General features: G+C 35.4%; 4 protein-coding genes across 7 annotated transcripts in view; 2 read left to right on the top strand and 2 right to left on the bottom strand.

The window, feature by feature from the left end:
- Positions 1–3,337, top strand: part of LOC116031749 (protein NUCLEAR FUSION DEFECTIVE 6, chloroplastic/mitochondrial-like) — a 5,027-nt gene extending 1,690 nt beyond the window's left edge. The window contains exons 2-5 of one of the 4 annotated variants that reach the window (XM_031274048.1): positions 416–570; positions 1,430–1,647; positions 1,747–1,871; positions 3,013–3,337. In XM_031274048.1, the coding sequence (XP_031129908.1) occupies positions 1,472–1,647; positions 1,747–1,871; positions 3,013–3,032 (321 nt within the window). In that variant the 5' untranslated portion in view covers positions 416–570; positions 1,430–1,471 and the 3' untranslated portion in view covers positions 3,033–3,337. Of the gene's footprint in view, positions 1–415; positions 571–1,203; positions 1,648–1,746; positions 1,872–2,463; positions 2,706–2,843 lie in introns of those variants that run through there. The other 3 variants (XM_031274050.1, XM_031274047.1, XM_031274051.1) reach the window with 3 other exon arrangements.
- A 1,349-nt stretch (positions 3,338–4,686) lies between these two features.
- Positions 4,687–5,796, bottom strand: LOC116031512 (protein E6-like). Its single transcript, XM_031273737.1, has one exon. It carries the CDS (start codon positions 5,723–5,725, stop codon positions 5,006–5,008), a length of 720 nt encoding a protein of 239 aa, XP_031129597.1. The 5' UTR covers positions 5,726–5,796; the 3' UTR covers positions 4,687–5,005.
- Positions 5,797–11,503: 5,707 nt separating this feature from the next.
- Positions 11,504–14,370, top strand: LOC116032292 (dnaJ homolog subfamily B member 13-like). The gene is made up of 3 exons (XM_031274789.1): positions 11,504–11,823; positions 11,988–12,397; positions 13,658–14,370. The coding sequence occupies exons 1-3, from the start codon at positions 11,659–11,661 to the stop codon at positions 14,094–14,096; spliced, it is 1,014 nt and encodes a 337-aa protein (XP_031130649.1). The 5' UTR covers positions 11,504–11,658; the 3' UTR covers positions 14,097–14,370.
- Positions 14,371–14,437: 67 nt separating this feature from the next.
- On the bottom strand, positions 14,438–17,806 carry LOC116032291 (triose phosphate/phosphate translocator, chloroplastic). The gene is made up of 12 exons (XM_031274788.1): positions 17,382–17,806; positions 17,223–17,288; positions 17,077–17,142; positions 16,915–16,993; positions 16,203–16,323; positions 16,012–16,107; positions 15,784–15,896; positions 15,606–15,683; positions 15,389–15,505; positions 15,206–15,305; positions 15,020–15,120; positions 14,438–14,743 (listed from the first exon to the last, which is right to left on the bottom strand). The coding sequence occupies exons 1-12, from the start codon at positions 17,642–17,644 to the stop codon at positions 14,726–14,728; spliced, it is 1,218 nt and encodes a 405-aa protein (XP_031130648.1). The 5' UTR covers positions 17,645–17,806; the 3' UTR covers positions 14,438–14,725.
- Between the last annotated feature and the right edge of the window lie 1,010 nt (positions 17,807–18,816).

Here is an 18,816-nt window from a genome sequence, read left to right as displayed (position 1 = left end):
GGGGGGGGGGGGGGGGGGGGGGGGGTAGAGTCCTTAACCAAAACATTTTAACAAATATAGGCCATTAACATTTTGAAGAATGTTGATTCTACAGCTTTGCTTCAATTTCTGTATCCAAATTTAAATATGCTTCTTCATCTCATAAGCAATGGTGGAGAAACCCTTCAGGTTTGCTAACAGAATTTGCTAGTAATTATCTAAATTATTATCTTTGTAAAATAGTTGGCTTCTTTAATTCCTCTATTTTCTTTCTCTTCTTCCTTCATTATTTATACACTGTTGACTGTTCAGATCCATAATGCATTTCTTGAAATTTAAATACTGTCTTAATTTTTTATTGCATTTACTTCTTCGGGTTGCAGCCTTCAGAGCCATGGTTAACAGTTTAACAAGGTACACTTTTCAATATTTGTAGGACTATTGTTTTCTATGTGAGTATGGTTAAGAGGAATTGCCAATTTGAGATATCACTAGGTGAATCTTGCATATGTGTTTTTAGAGCATGGTTCGAATGTTGCCCCTAATCGTCACAATCCACTATCGAGCTAACTAAAGGAGCCAAAGGAGTAGGTTGGAATGCTTTTTGCCATGTTAAAATTCAAATTTTTACATTGCGACTAACCATCCTAATAGACATTACCTCCATTTATCTTTTCAATCATTGGTCTATCCGCGTGTAGTGCACGCGCCCGCTTGAGCGCGAGACATGAGGCGCAGTGTTTTCTGCCCAGTGGGCCCCACCTTATTCTCAATTTACATGAGAAAAAAGCCCAAAAAATCGTATTCACATTTGTTAAAAACTCACCCATTAAATTTTAGTATTCTAAAAACTTTCCAAAATCTACAATTGGAAAGACCTTATAATTTTGAGAAAGTGTTGGTTTTGTCTTTTTTTTTTTTTTTTTTTGGACGAAGGTTGGTTTTGTCTTATTATAAATCTCATTTTTAGTCATTTATGTGTATTAATTGTTATGCTCTCCACAATAGTCAATTTTGGCACAAAGTTTAAGAACAAAATCTGAATTAAAGTCTCACAACAAATGGGAAAGGCTTACATGGCAATGGGATATTTGTCCTGCAAGGTTGGAATTTTGCAGGTTAACAATGGGCCCCACTAGTCATTAATTCCGTGCCTCACGCCTCACGGAATTCGCGGCCGCCTGGACGCGTAAATTATAATTATTTTTTAATTTTTTATTTCAGTTTTTATTTTGTTTTTTGTTTTTCCTTTTCTTTTTATTTTCCTCCTTTCATTTTCTCTTTCCTAATCACACTTACAAAAACACCTCAAAATCTACACCCAAGTTTTAATTATTGGGGAAGGCCTTATGCAAATTATTACTCCGTATTATTCAGTTAAGATAATTTAATTAGAAAAAAAACTAAAAAATCGGAAAATGTAAAACCCTTGCAAACCCCTCTTACGCAGTCGCGCACATCTCGATCTGTCAATCAGAATCCCCGAGAAAACATGGCCGCCATAGCCGCCAAGTCAGTCTTCAGCTCTGCCGCCATATGTGCTCGGGCCGCCGCCACTTCATCTATCCGAACTGCTGCCACCAGAGCGGCCGCCGGAGCGAAGCGGAGGACTTCCGCGTCGCCCTTTGCCATCCCCACTCAGAGACCTCTCACTTCGCGCATTTTCAGGTAGTTTTTGCTATTAATATCATCTTTTCATTTCTGAGCACGATAATTATGTGGAATCTATTTTTAGGTATTTGCTTCTGACACGGTAATTGTATGAAGGTCACCTGTGGAATTGAGCTGTGTTAGAGTGGAAACTATGCTACCGTATCACACTGCAACTGCCTCTGCATTGCTCAATTCCATGCTCTCAGTTGCGCCTCGCTGCTACGGATGGACGCTTGAAGGTACATATTGTATATTTTCTTAATTTTTTTTAGCTCTGCAAATAGAGTGATAATATCTTGATGTTATTTGCTATCTGTTTTTGATCATTGTATGCGTATTGGCTAAGATCAAAACTCATTGTAGTTTGAATGCTATTATTGAGGATTTACCCCCTGCATTTGCAGAATTTATTTGGAGATGATGTTTGTTATGGCTCATTTTAGGGTTATTCCAGTTTGCTACTAAACTAAGGGCTTGAACTTCTCCAATCATTTGAGTTAACACAGTAGAGGACATGATAAGCAAAAACAAAAAAAAGTGTGTTGAGCTTTGAATCTCACATAGCTCGTGTTGTTGAATTTAAAGGATAAAAAGATTTAATGTATAATTCATGAGCTTCCAGACATTCAGAATGTAGTTAAAAGGAGCCTGACAAGTAAAAATTTGTTTTCTCATCTCCTGAGTTCTATAAATTTAATAATTATATATACAGATCTAGTATTTACTCCTTGGTTTGCTGTTCTTGCCCCGTGAATCATCCTGCTGCTTGTGCTTTCTCTTTTAATTCCTCAACTTTGCATAAGGTAAAATGGGTTGTATTTCATCTTGTAGGACAAAAGAGGACTAGATGAAGATCATGAAATGGAGTTCGAGTTATATGAAATCTTCTTTTTCCTTTTTTTTTTTTTTTTTTTTTAATGTATAATAAGCAAAGAAACTTTGTTTCTAAACTTTTAGCAACCTAAAGGTTGAACATTTCAAAGAAACTTTTGTTGGATGTTATAGTATCTTAGCAACATAAGATATATCTTTTGAAAACAATGTCATTTTGGTATTTGAGTATTTTATTGGTATGGCTTTAAATCTTAATTTATTTACCAAATGTGAGGAATTTAAGTGTCATGATTACTTAATCATTGTGGTAACATGTTGTTCACCAAATTATTATGTATCCCAGTTATAGATTAATCTGGAGGTACTATTTCTTGCAGATTTGTGAATCATGCAGCTGTCGTTGATTGTTGATGAGTTAAATCCATAAAAAAGCCTCGAGATAACTGAATCAGATAGTCTTCACAGGCTGCATGCCTAGCTTATAGTTCTTGCCTTTCTGTAGTTAGCTTAATCCAAGGGTCCTGCTAATACTTGGTTTTTAATCAGATTGCAACGATGGTGTATGATGAATGTCAAAGGGTTCAAGCAAGGTTATATGCTCATCATCACTCTAGGAGATTATTGAATAAGTAGAGTGCAGAATATGCATGGTTGGAGGCATATCTCTTTTTGTTTGCATGTGATATATACTAGGGGCTTCAGAATTCAGACCCTTGATGATCCAGAATCTTTTGGAAATGTTATAATTGGTTTGATTTTATCCTCTTTTCTGGGATCATTTAGCACTCTGTATAATCATATATTCATATGTTTACTTAATAAACGTGTTTTGGCCAATTATTTTGTGATTAATACAAGTAGTGATGCTAAATCTTCTGAGTGATTTGTCATTGAAATAGTTTGGCAACATTCCATTTTTGGCCCTTAACTTTTGTGACATGTATCTTAAAGTTATATTTCTTTTACTTTCTAAAATCCATGTGCAGGCTTTAGTGCCTTACTAGTCTCGGGCTGGTTTGGTCCAAAATCGACCCACGAACACCTAATACACTGCCATGTGTCATGCTAGAGCGAGGGGTTGATAGATTGGGCTTACCCATTCCAATTTGCAACCTTTGAGCCTGGAGAGTTGGGCACGACCCAAGGACTATTAGCATCACATGCCACTCCCAAAATTTCCCACCTTTACATAATTCCATCCCCTTCCCAAACATCATGAGTGCTTGTGAATTATGACTTTGGAGGCTTACTTACCAAAATAACTTTTTCTTTTTGGAGGGAATGATTTTTTTACAGCTCAGCCTCAATCACTACAAATCATTGTTATAGCTACAAGGCATTTTTTGGGTGACCCTAACTGCTAAAGAACAACAAAAAGTAGACCAATTTAGGTTATCCATAATTGATCGGTTCAAATTAATAAGGTTAATAGGGGATTCCTGTGAGTCGAAATTGTAATTTTGTGGTGGTTGCGAGTCTTCCTTAGTTCCTAATATGTGTTACCTTTCTTGTGTGATTTATAAACTATTATACAAGAGCATAGTAAAATTTTAAAGACTATTTTTAAAAAATATAAATTTTACTATTTTAGTTTAATCAAATTAAAACTAACGGTAATGTGATGAAACCTCTGATACCCTTCCAATTGGGTAGTCATAGGACCGAACTCCGGTAATGAGACATTGATTCTTTGACCTGAAAAAGTTTAAAAAGTATAGAACACATACTATTTTGTAAAAAATAATGAGTATTTAAAAAAAAAAAAAAAAACTAACGCAAGGTAATTATTATGATTTGATACTGACTGAAATGAAAAAAAGGAAAGAAAATCAAATTAAAGATGAAAATGGATTTCATTTGAAAGTTCCGCCATTCACGGCAGAAAACAGGAAAAGTCCAATTTAGTAAGGTATTGTTGTGACTTTTTTGGGTTTAGTTATGCATTTGTTAACCTTACACCTTTCAATTTGTTTGTGTAACTTTTGACCAACCTTCTCGTAGATGCTTCAAACAATGTGCCTATGCAGTTTGCACCGCATTTATTTTGAATGATGGAAAAAATCGTAGCAAAAATTCCAATTTTGTGTTTTAATTGTCAAAAAAAATATACCAATCTAAGTTATTCATAATTGATCCATTCAATCAAATTAAAAAAATTCAATATAATATCATCCAATAAAACAAAAAATCACTATAAATCAATACCTTAAAATTATAAATTATGGAACAATTGCACTAATATATAATTTTGCTCGAGCCAATTCCTTTTGGTAATATTATACATATTCACTTCATTTCACCAAGGACGATATATGTGATATCACAATGTGAGCAGAGCAGAGCATATTCATCGGCAATAAATTAAACACAACCCATAAAAACCTAGAATTTACTCAACGTGTTACTACTTAAAAACCATGGTAATATACTAATCAAACAAGATCGACAATCTTAATCGCTTATAGCCCACATACAGTTGAGAACATGAAAGACAAATAACAAATATATGTCCTGCAAAGAGCTAGGAATGAAATGTTCTTCATGGCAAATCATCATCTTCGTCCTCAAACTCCTCCTCATTTTGGTAGCTATTCTCCATGAAATTGTTGTTGTTGTTCTCGTTGAAATTCCTGCTGTTCCCAAACTCGTTTCGTGAATTGTCCAATGGGTTTCTGGGGAAATTTTCGCCGTTGTAAGAATATCTCCCACCGTCCATAAATCTAGTGTCACTCATCCCCTGTTTCTTGAATCCGTTAGCGTCGCCGCCGTTGTACTGATCGTACCGGTCGCCGGTGGTGGTGGAGGAGGGGAATTTCTCCTTTTGGTTGTTGAAGTAATTCTCGCCGGCGTTTGTGTAGCCGCTCTGCATGAATGTGTCACTTGGCATTGTCGTTTTCTGCTTGCCGCCCCCGTAGTACTGGTTTTTTTTGGCCGGGCCAGTGTCCTCGGGAACGGTGACGTAGGAAACCGGGTTGTAGTTTTTGGGGAGGTTTTTCTTGTTGGGAATCTCCTCGTCTCGATACGGGAGATTCTTGGGGGCCGTTGTGGATTCGCGGCCGTAAAGGCCATAGCCGCCGTTTTCAGATTCCTGCATGAAGCTGGGCTGTTGTTCTTGCGGGTTTAAGGTTGTCTGGGCCTTGCTAACAACGTTGTTTCGGGGCATTTTGTTGAAGAACTGGCTGTCTCTTGCATGGAGATGGGATGGGGAAAGAAGGGAGAAGAGGAGGAAGATTGAGAAATGGATGGCAATGGAAGCCATGGAGGGAGAGAGATGAGAGAGAAACAGTGATACGGTGATGGTTGGTTGTGTTGTGCTACGATGGATTGATGTTTTTATTTGTTTATATAGAGAGGGTGATAGAAGTTTTTAAGGAAGTATTTGTTATATATGGTTAATTAACGAAATCAATGCTATTTTATCCTAATCTATACTTAACTGAATTTATATTTATTTTTGAAATATTTTTCAATTTCAAAAGTTGGTCTTTATCACCATTCTAAGTCATTCCACTCAGAGGGACGAAGCCAAAAATTTGGCGAAACATTAAAACAAAAGACATAGTTAAAAAAAAAAAAACACTTAGAAGAAATATAATCATAAAGAACTGAACCCATAACCTATCTTAGCACAAACACACAAAACTTTATAAAAATATAACATATTATAAATTACATATCTCATTATTAATATGAAAAAGTTTTGTTGAAGCGATAAAGAATTGAATCTATAACTTCTCTTAGCACAAACACACAAGAGACGACATGAAGAAACTATGCATTATACGGGATTCGAACACGCGTCCTTTCTTAAGAATTGATCTATTGTTTACTTTATATGTTTTCATATATTTATATCTAAAACATGTACTATATATACATAAATATATACAAGGACTATATATGGGTGGGTGAGGTGAATGGGGACAACTGCCCCCACTGTAGCTCCGTCCCTGATTCAACTACACCTAGATTTTATAATAATTTATTATTATTATTATTATTATTATTACTAGTTTTTCACGCGCATTGCGTGAATAAAATAATGCCAATATTCATCACAATGCATGCAGTTAAATAATTTGCAACTTTGTTGTCAAGATTGATGCTGATTTTGTTTTTAATCCAAGCAAGTTGATTGTAGAAAATGAAATGAATTGTAAATTTATATTAGTTCTAATATATTTAAAGAATACACAATAAGTATTTTACATACAAGATTTATGAATGCTGTAACGATAGTTATTTTTGAAATTTCTTCATTTTCTGAATTTGAAAGATTGATTTCAGCAATGTTATACTCTATCTTTTCAATGCATCAAGCTAAGTGTGTCACAATGTTCTATTGCCCCACATTGACATTTTTTAACATAATACTTGGTAAATAAATATATACCATTATTTTGTAATATAACTTTGATATTTAATTACAAGATAGTGTAAAAAGAAAATAATAAACAATGTAGTGAATATAATTAATTAATAAATTTGAAGGTAAGGAATCTTTGCATTGTAAAAAATATAGACAATATAACTAATGAAATTATATCTCTTTTTAATTTTTTCGATAAGGATTTTTTTTAATAAATGCATTGTAGTTGTAGACATCGAATTATAAATTAAAGAAATGCATATATGTTATTTTTTTTGTTCTAACTACTAACTTATTTAATTTAATAAGAGTAATAAAGTGGTATTTACTTTTGAATAATATACTCTAACATATTCGTAATATATGTTCAACAATATGCCAACTTTGATTTGGATGAGGTTCGAACCTAAGACCTTTCTTATAGAAATTAATGGGTAAGTTAAAAGTTAATCGAATATTAACGGAGAAGAGAATATTTAACGAAAAATTTAACGAATAATTATATTATTAGGAATAAATTAGGAAATCTCAAAGAAAAATATGGATTTAAACAATCTGAACCATCCATTTAATTTAATAATTTGACCATCATTTTTTCTACCAATTATAGATTTAATTTTCTTTGACTCTTATTAATATAGGATATGAGATAGATAGATTATGGTCCTTTCAGTGGTTTCAACTAATTCACGATGATTGGTTGATTTCAATTTTCAACCACCAAGAATTAATTCAGGGGTAATAAAGAGACATTAAAAGCCTAACTAATTAAGTAATATAAATTGTATAGTTGGGGATTCATGGTTGCATTTGTCAAGAAGTTTTAAAATATTTGTACTAGTCTATCTATTTGTCAAGTTATTTGTACAAGTCACTAAAGAGTTGTTCTATTTTCACATCACCTATTTTTTCTTTTTTGGTTACAATAAATATCTTTAATAATAATAATAATAATAATAATAATAATAATAAAATAAATAAATAAAGACAATTGCAATTCTACTATGTCAGAATTGCAAACAGTGGCTTTAAAAAAAGTTTTTTTTTTTTAAAAAAAAATTATAATAATAATAACACATTGGATTGCAAGGGGTCACAATTGAATGGCTTTGCATAAAATGATATATATGTTTTTTTTTTTGTTTTGAAAATCATCATTATTTTTTAATTATATCAACAATTCTTTTTTTTTTCCTGGAATAATTACACTTTTAGTCCTTAAGTTATAAGACAAATATAAATTTAGTTTTTAATTATCATGAGTTGCAATTGCAGTAGTGAGTGGGAAATCGCAGTCACGCATGTGGATTGTGAGCATAATCAAATGACAGGCTTTCTGACTAATTTAACTATAAGACAAATTGCCAATTGGAATAACACAGAGAACCCCGTCATGGAGTGGATCGCTTATTGCATGATGATTGCCTAGGTAGAGATCCCATTGACTAGGCGTTTTATATATCACGGTGGGCAGCTAGAGTTTGTTTGGATAACCCCTATTCTTGAGTTAAAAGAATTATGGTACTTAATTAGATACAAAAATAACTATTTTCATCTTTCAGAATTATATTAGAGACGTAAGGTACAACTTTCACAAATGACTTATTTTGTCATCCAAAAGACGAAAACATCCACTTATAGATTAAGCAGAAAGTGCAATTATCTCTCCCATTAATATTTTCTCCCTTATCTACACTTTCAATTCCTTGCCTCTGATACAATAGGAATTGTGATAGACAAGGGAGATGGAAATAATATTAGAAAACTTTTTTTATTTTTAATGGAAGACAAAAAGGAAAGGAAAACGAGTGAGGAGATAGAATGATAGATTATATGGCATCAGTCAAGAAGAGATTGAAGCAAAGTGCAGGCGGGGATAGTGGAGTCAAAGATTATATATGCCATTTTTCATCCATGCCCGCAATATAATGCTCTCTCATCTGCACCATGTGATGTGCTGTATACTCCATATTTAAGCTTTATCATATCTATATTATATTGTGATATATTGGACCCTCCAACTTTCGTATGCAGTTTGCATGCCTATTTGATGGATCCCACATTAACACAATTTACAATTTTCCATCTTTTTTCCCCTCTCATATATACATAACAATATCAATATCCGATCCTCTTGGATTGATCTACTTAACATGGTTGATTGGTTGAGTTGAGGAAGACAATAGATAGTGGTCAACAATTCCTTACCCTTTTTTTAGGATAATTATATTTTGTTTAATTAATTATAATTAAGCATGGAAAGTATACATTTATGGTAAAATTACATATTTCTTTTGGTGAATAGATTATGCTTAATTTACGGGCGGTAGCGGACCGAAAGCAGACAATTAGTTAGTTTAAAATTACAAATATTTTAGTAAAAAAATTTAGAAGGAATTGTGCTTTTGTACCCACACTGTTGACTAGAAGTATATAATTGTTTGACGTACTTTTCGTAGGTTTTGTAGAAATTGTTGCGTGATTATCGGCGCCATCATATTTCATGCGACTTTGCAACATTCAAGGGTGTCTGTCTGTCTGTCATCACACTCACTACTGAAATTGGAAAACATAAAATATATATAAATAAATACCCAAAGAAATAAAGAGGTATATAGACAAAAAGAAAAAAAAAAGTAAAAGAGAATAAAGAAAATGCATTATTAGTATTACATAAAGTCTCGTGTGCAGCCAATGACCTTGTGGTCTAGTGGCATCCGGTTGCACCTCCATGTAGAAGGGGGTGGGTTCGAGCCTCAGTGGAGGTGTTGCTGTCTCTTTGTGTTTCATAGGTTGAGAAAGTAGTTTATGAACATATACTACATTGTAACCGAGTCAGTAGCACTCAAAAAAAAAACAAAAAAAAAATAATCTCGTGTGCAATTGTGTAATATAACCTTAGAGAATGACCTCTCCTTGGATAAATCATGTGCTTTTTGCTTAAATTCTACCTATTTCACATGCAAAATCTCTAATATTAGCAACAAATCATTTCAAATTGTCACTATATACATACATAAATGGAAAGGAAAATTAATGCATGAGGAGAAAACAAAGCCCAATTTGTACACTTGATTCATTGTACCATGATATAAGATGGGGTAATGCTACTATACATTTCCCTCGATCTTAAGTAGCTTTATACGAAGTATAAATTATTATGCACAATTATTGGTGATTCAAAGCAAACATATTTTAACAGTAGACGGGATGGTAACGTCCTCGAGTGTGTCAAAGCAAACATATTTTAACAGTAGACGGGATGGTAACGTCCTCGAGTGTGTGTGAGTTAGCTTGGTTTATAAATCTTTGAAATCCTCCCGCGCCCAATAGTGTGCGACCTTTGTTGTTCACAGATACAATAGGTGTTGCTCGATTTTAAAAGTATTAGGCATCGGGAGGCACCCTTGCTTCCAAGAATTGTAAAAGTCGCCTTTAATTTATATTTTCAAGCGTAAGTATTAATGAGAATTTTTACAACTCTCCAAACAAACAGGTGGGGCTTTAGTACATAGGCCCAGAAATTGCAAACAAACTGGGGGTATTTATTGGGCTAGTACTAAAAATACTCTATCAAGAAGACAATAAGTTATAGTCCAGCACGCAAAGGAAAAGTGGTGGCTAGCTGAATCCAATTGTCCAAAAACACAACAAAATGGCCTGTGGATTATTAGTTTATATTCCAATTTTAGGATATTAGGCACTTAAAAAGTTCAAAAGTTTGTGTTAATTAAGGAAATTATCAAAAGGTGAAATTTGTGATTGTTACTGTAACTTACTCAAAGCTATTAAAGAGGTGAGATTAAACTTGTGTGATCAAACACATTCATAAAGAAATTAATTGTTGTGCAGATTGGATGACAACACATCATGATCACTTTTATCATAAAATACATATATTTTGGAGTATTTCAAGAGAGTTATAAGATAGGAGCAATTAGATCAATGCCATTGAGGCCAACTTTTCTAATTGCATTGCCCACGTCGAACCCTTGCATGCTTAGTTGAAACTTTTTATGGTTAAAACAATGCACAACTCTAATTGTTTCATTCCCAAATTATTTAAACAAATTTTTAAAAGATAATTCTAATAAGAAAAAAATACTATGTGAACTCACATTTTCTACTCTTACAATAATAAATAACTCTGATTGCTTTAACTGTTGTTATATACACATCTGGATAGACTGATTTACGGAGTACTTTGTACTAATAACAGCAATCCACCTTAAACAACATCAAAAGTCAAACATAAGTGACTAGCCTAACTAAATTGGTTATGTCGTTGATTTGTTAATTATGCGATTATAAATTCAACTTTTAGTAGGAATGACATATTGACCTTCTTGATTTGAATTAATTATACAAATTAAACAAGTTTACCTCTATTTAATTCTTTACGGTTTTTCAAAAAAAAAAATTCTTTACGGGTTACAGTTATAAAATAATATTTATCTAATATATAATATACATATTTAAATAATTTATTGTAGATTTATTTTGTCAATCAAAAGTCAAACAACATAAACTTTCCATATTAAGAAACTTTTGACAGTCAAATTAGAATAGCCTCTGCTGCCAGCTACTCCAACTAAATCTGGAAACTTCTCCATTCTTCTTCTGATATCCCTTTCCCTTCCTTCTAGACCCCTCCATATCTTCTCCTTCCCATTCCGTCATCAATATTTAAACCTATACTCTCTCTCTGCGTATATAACAATTAACAAAAACACAGGTAAATAAACAAACCCATACACAAACATCTATATAATATAATTCTCTGAGTTCAATATAAAGAAGCGCGGGATAAGAGACAGAAGAAGATGGGGGCAGATTACTATAAGATATTGCAGGTGGACAAGGATGCAAACGATGAAGATTTGAAGAAAGCATATAGAAAGCTGGCTATGAAATGGCACCCTGACAAGAACCCAACCAACAAGAAAGAAGCCGAGGACAAATTCAAGCAGATCTCCGAAGCCTACGAGGTATGCTATTACCAATTGCATTTGATTGACTGCTGACATTCTTTAATTTTCACAAAGATCCGATCTTTGCACAGATTTTCCATGATTCTTGTTCTTAGATTGAATATGGCTTCTGGGTTTTATGGGGCTAATCACATTATTACCTATTTGTTAACATTTTACAGGTTCTAAGTGATCCACAGAAGAGGGAAATCTACGATCAATATGGCGAGGAAGGGCTTAAAGGTGAAGTGCCGGCGCCTAACGGCGGCGGGGGTGGTGGGGCGACGTTTTTTCAAACAGGGGATGGGCCAAATGTGTTTAGATTTAACCCCAGAAATGCTAATGATATTTTCGCTGAATTCTTTGGATCGTCGAGCCCTTTTGGTGGTGGGATGAGAGGGGGGAATTCAAGGTTCTCCAGTTCATTGTTTGGGGATGATATGTTCAGTTCATTTGGAGATGGCAGACCGATGAGTTCAGTGCCACGAAAAGCACCTCCGATTGAAAGGAAGTTGCCTTGCAGCCTTGAAGAGCTTTACAAGGGAACCACTAAGAAGATGAAAATCTCCAGGGAGATTGCTGATATGAGTGGGTAAGTACTCTTTTATCTTTTCTTTTAGTTACTAAGTAACACTCTGACTAATTTGGTTGCCAGCAAAGATCACAAATTCAATTTCGATTATTCATAGTTGATTACAGAAAGGCCAATAAACAGCTTCTGCTAGGAGTCCAACTTATCAAACTTTTGCTTTGACTCAAACTAAGAAAATCAATATGTAGTGTCTGCTGGGAGTTGAAATTGTAATCTTGTAGTTATTAAATGGGAAAAGGGTCAAATACACCCTCAAACTTTTGCTAAGGAGTCAATTAGACCCTTGAACATTTGAAGGTTGCAATTAAATCTACAAACATTGTATTTTGGAGCAAATAATTTCACTGACCTGTTGGTAACTTGTGATTACAGGTCAATTAAGTTTTCGGCAATCCCACGGCGAACATCCGGCCAAACTCCGGCGAACCTTAGACATTTATGACAAAATTAATCACCGGCGAAGGGTGACCACCGGAGAAGGCGACCAAACTGGAGACACCATCTCCGTCGACTGGAGATGGCGACCCATCTCCAGTCGATGGAGATGGTGCTGGTCGCCATCTCGACTGGAGATGGTGACCAACTGGTCGCCACCTCCAGTCGACGGAGATGGCGACCAGTTGGTCGCCATTCCAGCCGATGGAGATGGCTTCTCCGTCGATGGGAGATTGCCAATCTCCGTCGACCGGACTTCTTCGGCAGCGACCGTCTAATTTTGATCTAAGTGCTAAGGTTTGCTGGAGTTTAGCCGGAGGTTCGCCGTAGGGTCACCGGAAACCTAATTAACCTGCAATCACAAGTCACCAACAGGTCAGTGGGTTTAATTGCTCCAAAATAGAATGTTTATGGATTTAATTGCAACCTTCAAATGTTCAAGGGCCTAATTGACTCCTTAGCAAAAGTTTGAGGGTGTATTTGACCATTTTCCCTTATTAAATTAATAGTATGATCAACTTGACTGTCGAAAAAGGATCACAAAACCAGCCTAGATTAACTAAGTTAACAGTCCGACTAATTTGGTTGTCAACAAAGGATTAGACTGTCTATAGCTGATTGACTCAAACTAATGTCAATAGGTCGTTCTCGCTGGTAGTCGAATGGTCTGACCAACTTAGTTGAGGTTGTCTTAGTACACTTCTTCAGGTGAATAGTTGTGCAAATTTTATACTTGTTGATTCATGGCATTCAAAGTGTTTGAACATCAATAAGCTTGTGGTGAATGATGTAATAATAATGGTGATTATTATCCATTGTGGGCAGGAAGACTTTGCCAGTAGAAGAGATCTTAACTATTGACATCAGACCAGGCTGGAAGAAGGGAACAAAGATCACATTCACAGAGAAAGGAAACGAGGAGCCAAATGTCATCCCTGCAGATCTTGTGTTCATAATCGACGAAAAGCCCCATGGCACCTTCACAAGAGAAGGGAATGATCTTGTTGTCACACACAGAATATCTCTGGCAGAAGCTTTAACAGGCTACACTGTCCATTTGACAACACTAGATGGAAGAAAACTCACCATTCCTATCAACTCTGTCATTCATCCAGATTATGAAGAGGTTGTCCCAAGAGAAGGGATGCCAATTCCCAAAGAGCCCACAAAGAGAGGCAATTTGAGGATCAAGTTCAACATCAAGTTCCCTACTAGGTTGACACCAGAGCAGAAGTCTGGAATCAAGAAATTGCTTGCTTCATGATTATATGTACAAGAATCTACAAAACATGCTTATATAGATCTTACATTGAAGGATTACTAAAGTGCATACTTTTTTTTTCTAGTGACGAGGAAACTATAATCACTATCCGAGAGTGTACATTTAGTAAATTTTGTCTTGTAATCTTAGCTGGCGAAGGATTGAGTAAATTTTATCTTGTAATCTTGATCTCCAGAAAAGGGATCACAAGGAGTCGTTTTGTGATCTTAGTAAGCAAATGATTATAAAAAGCTAAATCAGTTTATGTTGTCTATAACTGACTATCTTGAATTATAAAGGCCAATAAATTGTTCCTGTCGAAAGTTGAACTTGTAATATTGTAATTATCAAGTGAACAGTCTGACCGAATTGATTAAATTTCGTAAACATAAATATTTCTTCGCGAAATATACGTAGTGCAAGTACACATTATTCCAACCATTGAGAGTGGTTGAGGATCATTGATCTCCGAATCAAAATAATCAACTGGAAAACTAACTACACAATTATACAATGAAATACTCAAATTTGGGGTTTTTTTTCCTCTTTTTCATTTTTCATTGGATGAAAAAAAATACAAATCAACCACCCAGGCAATTGTCTTCCACATCCATCCATGCTCCCCTATCTCCTCAGGTAGATTTCATTTGCTGCAGAAGATCCAAGAAAAGAAAACAATGTTCATGTTAGACAACAAAGATGCAGACAGTATCATTACTAAGACCAAAATATAAGCTTGGTTGGTGTCTTATATACTGTCATATAGAATAGAGAATACAAAGCCCACAAACAAGTTTCAATATACCTACCTACCTAAATCTCTAAGATTGCCTAATGTATATAGATTCCGTATATTAAATATATATTCCATAACAGTTGGTTAATGTTCAACTACAGAAAGTTGAGATCGAGGTTGTTGGTCTCACCCGTTTCTCTTCCTCCATCTTGGCCTTAATGAAGGAGTAGAGTGCAACTCCAGCGATTGCTATACTGGTTCCAATAGCAGTTTGAGTTGAAATCTTGTTGCCTGCAAAAGATAAAACGACGTTAGATTGTTGTGTCATTTATTGGACAGATTTAGCACGAGAAAGTTGACAAGGATTTATATTTACCAAAGACGATGATCGAGAATCCAATGACAAAAACACGTTTCAACACATTCCCAACTGCATGAGTGAGCGGTGCAACCCTCTCAAGGGTGTTAGTGGCTATCTGCAAACCGAAAAGAAAAGAGCTTAGCAAATAGCAAGTTTCAGATGAATCCAACAATGTGGAAATTAAGGAAAAGAAAATACCTGATTGTACAAGTGGTAAAACATTCCCACCCAGAAAAGATCGGTCAGGAATTTTGTCATACCGACTTTAGCAATTGCATCATTAAATCCTTGCTTCATTAGCTGAGGTCCCTCAAACTGTGGTATAGTTGAAACCAAAACAAAAAGGATGAAAAAGCAGCAGAGAGGAAGAAAGAAAACGATATTGTTCCAATTGTTGTATTGTTCTTTCACTCACAAATACTGCTGCCGGGATGCAGAAAAGGAGGGCAATGATGGATATGTAGGCATAAACGTTAGTGCTATCCATATCAGTCTGCAAAAGAAATGGTACAAATAAGAAATTAATAAATGGTAGATCGAAAGTCGAAATTGATGAATTTTATAGAATTCATGAAAGAATAACGAGAGCCAACCATAGCTTTCTTTGAGTATATACTCCTGTAAGTGAATGAGATGTTTGAAATCATAGCACTGGTAAATCCAAGCCAGTTGAATGAAAGCTCAGTCAGGGATGCCATTGACACACCTGCATCCAGTTTGATAACCGTAAACTAACATCTATATCCAACTCCACACTTCGAATGGTTTATCAAATAAACGCAATGAATGAAGAACCAGATAAAACGAGTATAGGTGCTAACCAAGGACAACGGGGGCCAGTGAGAGCCATAGTGTCAAGGGTATCTGTTGCCCAAGTATGAACTGAGATGCAGCAGCATTGAAGAAAGGCTCGAGAGCTGCACCAAAATGACGATACCAGCTGTTAATTAACAATGCAAATTATACAACAGAACGGTTGCTTCATAGTAATCCTTCGTCAGCACAATGTTACCTTTGATTGTATGGGTGAACGAGACAGCAACAGCAGCAAACGAAACATTGCTAGTCACATGGCCCAGTGCATGACAGAAGGCAACAGGTATGAGCAGTTTTAGGAGGTTTGAGTCAATAGGCTACAAGAAAGGATTCCCAACAAAGTTTAATAACAAATCAGTAAATTGGATTATCACAAGACTCATAAACACGCTAATGGAAGGAGCTCGAAGAATCAATAAGGTCGGGTTTAAACAGATTCACACAAATAGTACTACAGATTCACTTCACTGCATACAAATAGTGTCCCAGTTGGAAGCAACAACAACCAAGTTGGTCAGACAGTTAGCTTTGTAACCATAAGGGGTTCCAAGTTCAACATCTAATGGGAGCAGCCTATTAACCTTCTTGGTTTGAGCCACTCAACTACGACAAGTTAGGCTGGTCTATCTCCTTGCGATCTTTTGCCGACTAGGGTCACAAGGTAGGGTTTACCCCTGCAACGCTTGGGTAATGACTGCAAGTTTCCCTCGTCATCCAAAAAATATAGATCAATATGACTACATTCAGATCATAAAATACTAAAAATGATTGTTTTAAAGGTCAACAGTGCATTACTAACTTAACCAAGTTTTGATTTTTTCCATTTCCCTTTCTTGGATTCATGCCACTCTTTAATGTTCTTTAACTGTATCAATCTGCTGAGTGCTGGCTTAAAATAGAGAACTTACAGCTCGCTTAGGTAGGCCTACAGCCCAGCTCACCAAGCAATACACCACTCCAACAGCCAAATGTACAACAGACACAAAGCTGCAGCCAATTAATGTTTTATCATATAAACATGTAACCGAAATAACAGAAAAGATTGTGAAAATATATAAAGGTTTACTCACTAAGGATAAGGGAAGTAATTGTAGATCTTCTTGTTGAGAATATTGAATATGACATTCAGAAAATACCTGTAAAAGGCAGGGTAAATTAGTGATTTTGGGGAAATAACAGTTGGCCGTTAAAATTACCGAGAGATCACGTGACATACCACATGAAGAAGAAGAACCCGGTAACAAGTGCCGGGTATTTGTCAAAGAACCCGACTTTAGCTTCCCTGCGAGAAACACGGTTCAGGAGTCAGGAGGAAGAGCAATAATTCGGGTCGGATCAATGGGGTTGAAAACCCCCGAAAACGGACATAACTTACCCGGTGGAGCCATCGGCGGCGGCCTGACACGGACGGAGAATCTCCCTCTTAGTCGCCGGCGTAATAGGGCTAGCCGGAGAAGTCTCGAGCAGAATAGCCGGCCGCAACTGCCGTCCCCATACCAAGTTCCCGGCGTCGCCGATAGGCTTCGCGGCGGCGGCAGGGAAGCTGAAGGCGTTGCACCTCGCCGCCGCCGCCAGCGGCTTCCGAAGAAGTGGGAGGCCGCGAGCGGTGGTGGCGCCAGTGAGGACGCGAGACTCCATTTGACTGTAGAGAGAGAGGAAGATAGAAAGAGAGGCAGTCACAGGTAGCTTGTTGTGAGTTCAGTGGTCGCACTTTCACTTGAGAAGAGAAAAATAGCGTACGCCGAGGAAGTTAACCTGCGCGGGCACGAACTAGAGGACGGTTTTTGTGGTTGCTGTCGCGTAATCAGACGGACGGTTCCTATTTCTTTTGGAATTTGGATTGAAGCTTTTATTCCATAGCATGATCCTCTGCTTCGCGCCCCATCATTATAATACAATATCCAATGTTTATTTATACAATATAAACATCGTGGCCTCCTTTCAAAAAAAACATCGTGGCCAATTCTAATACAATATCCCATTTAATACATCCTAGTCCTAGTACAACAATGAGAGGAGTTACAGTTAAATTAAAGAAATTAAATCATTGTAATCATACTATTCTTATTAAATCCTTATTCGTCATCTAATTAAATTTTTACAATTGGAATAATTAATTGTTATCATAATTTATCTAAACGACTACTTTCATAAAGTAGTTAGAGTGACGACCCACCCCAACTACTCAAACTATTATCCAAAACTCTTTGTGCGATTTTTTGGTTAAAAAATTTGATAATATTAAGTAGACACGTACTGATGAATACTTATGGAAATTTTATTTACAAATTCATTGATAATCAATTGTTATAAAAAAAATCGTAAAACACATTAATATATACAAATTTGTGTTTATAATTTTATATGTAAATGGCATTTTTTCAAAAGGTATATATAATAGTGATTTCAATTTGACATGCTTTTATAAAATTATTATTTAGTCTTATATTAAAGGTTTGTTAGGTTGGCTGAATAATGTTCAAAAATAATGCATATTTTATCATAATATTACATTTGACAAATATCAAGACTCCTACTTGATCCTTTGATCTAATTAGATACTCTTTAATTATGGTGAAGTAGTGTCATAAATAATTAACCTCTTTAAGTATTAACGATACAAAATCAATTAAATATGGAGTATTATTATTAATTATAATATAATCTAATAAATATCATATTAAATTTGGGGACAAACACGTCAAACTCTTATATGGGACCTCTAAGAGGGTAGGTTAAGCAACATTGTGTCCACTAAATTGTATTTATTTTATTTCTTACATTTTTTATTCTTGCTATTTGTTTTCAAA

Source organism: Ipomoea triloba, chromosome 10 (genome assembly GCF_003576645.1).
Source record: "Ipomoea triloba cultivar NCNSP0323 chromosome 10, ASM357664v1".
In the NCBI taxonomy this organism is placed as follows: domain Eukaryota; kingdom Viridiplantae; phylum Streptophyta; class Magnoliopsida; order Solanales; family Convolvulaceae; genus Ipomoea; species Ipomoea triloba.
The sequence above is the reverse complement of the archived record's forward strand: the minus strand, read 5'-3'. Positions and strand labels throughout refer to the sequence as shown.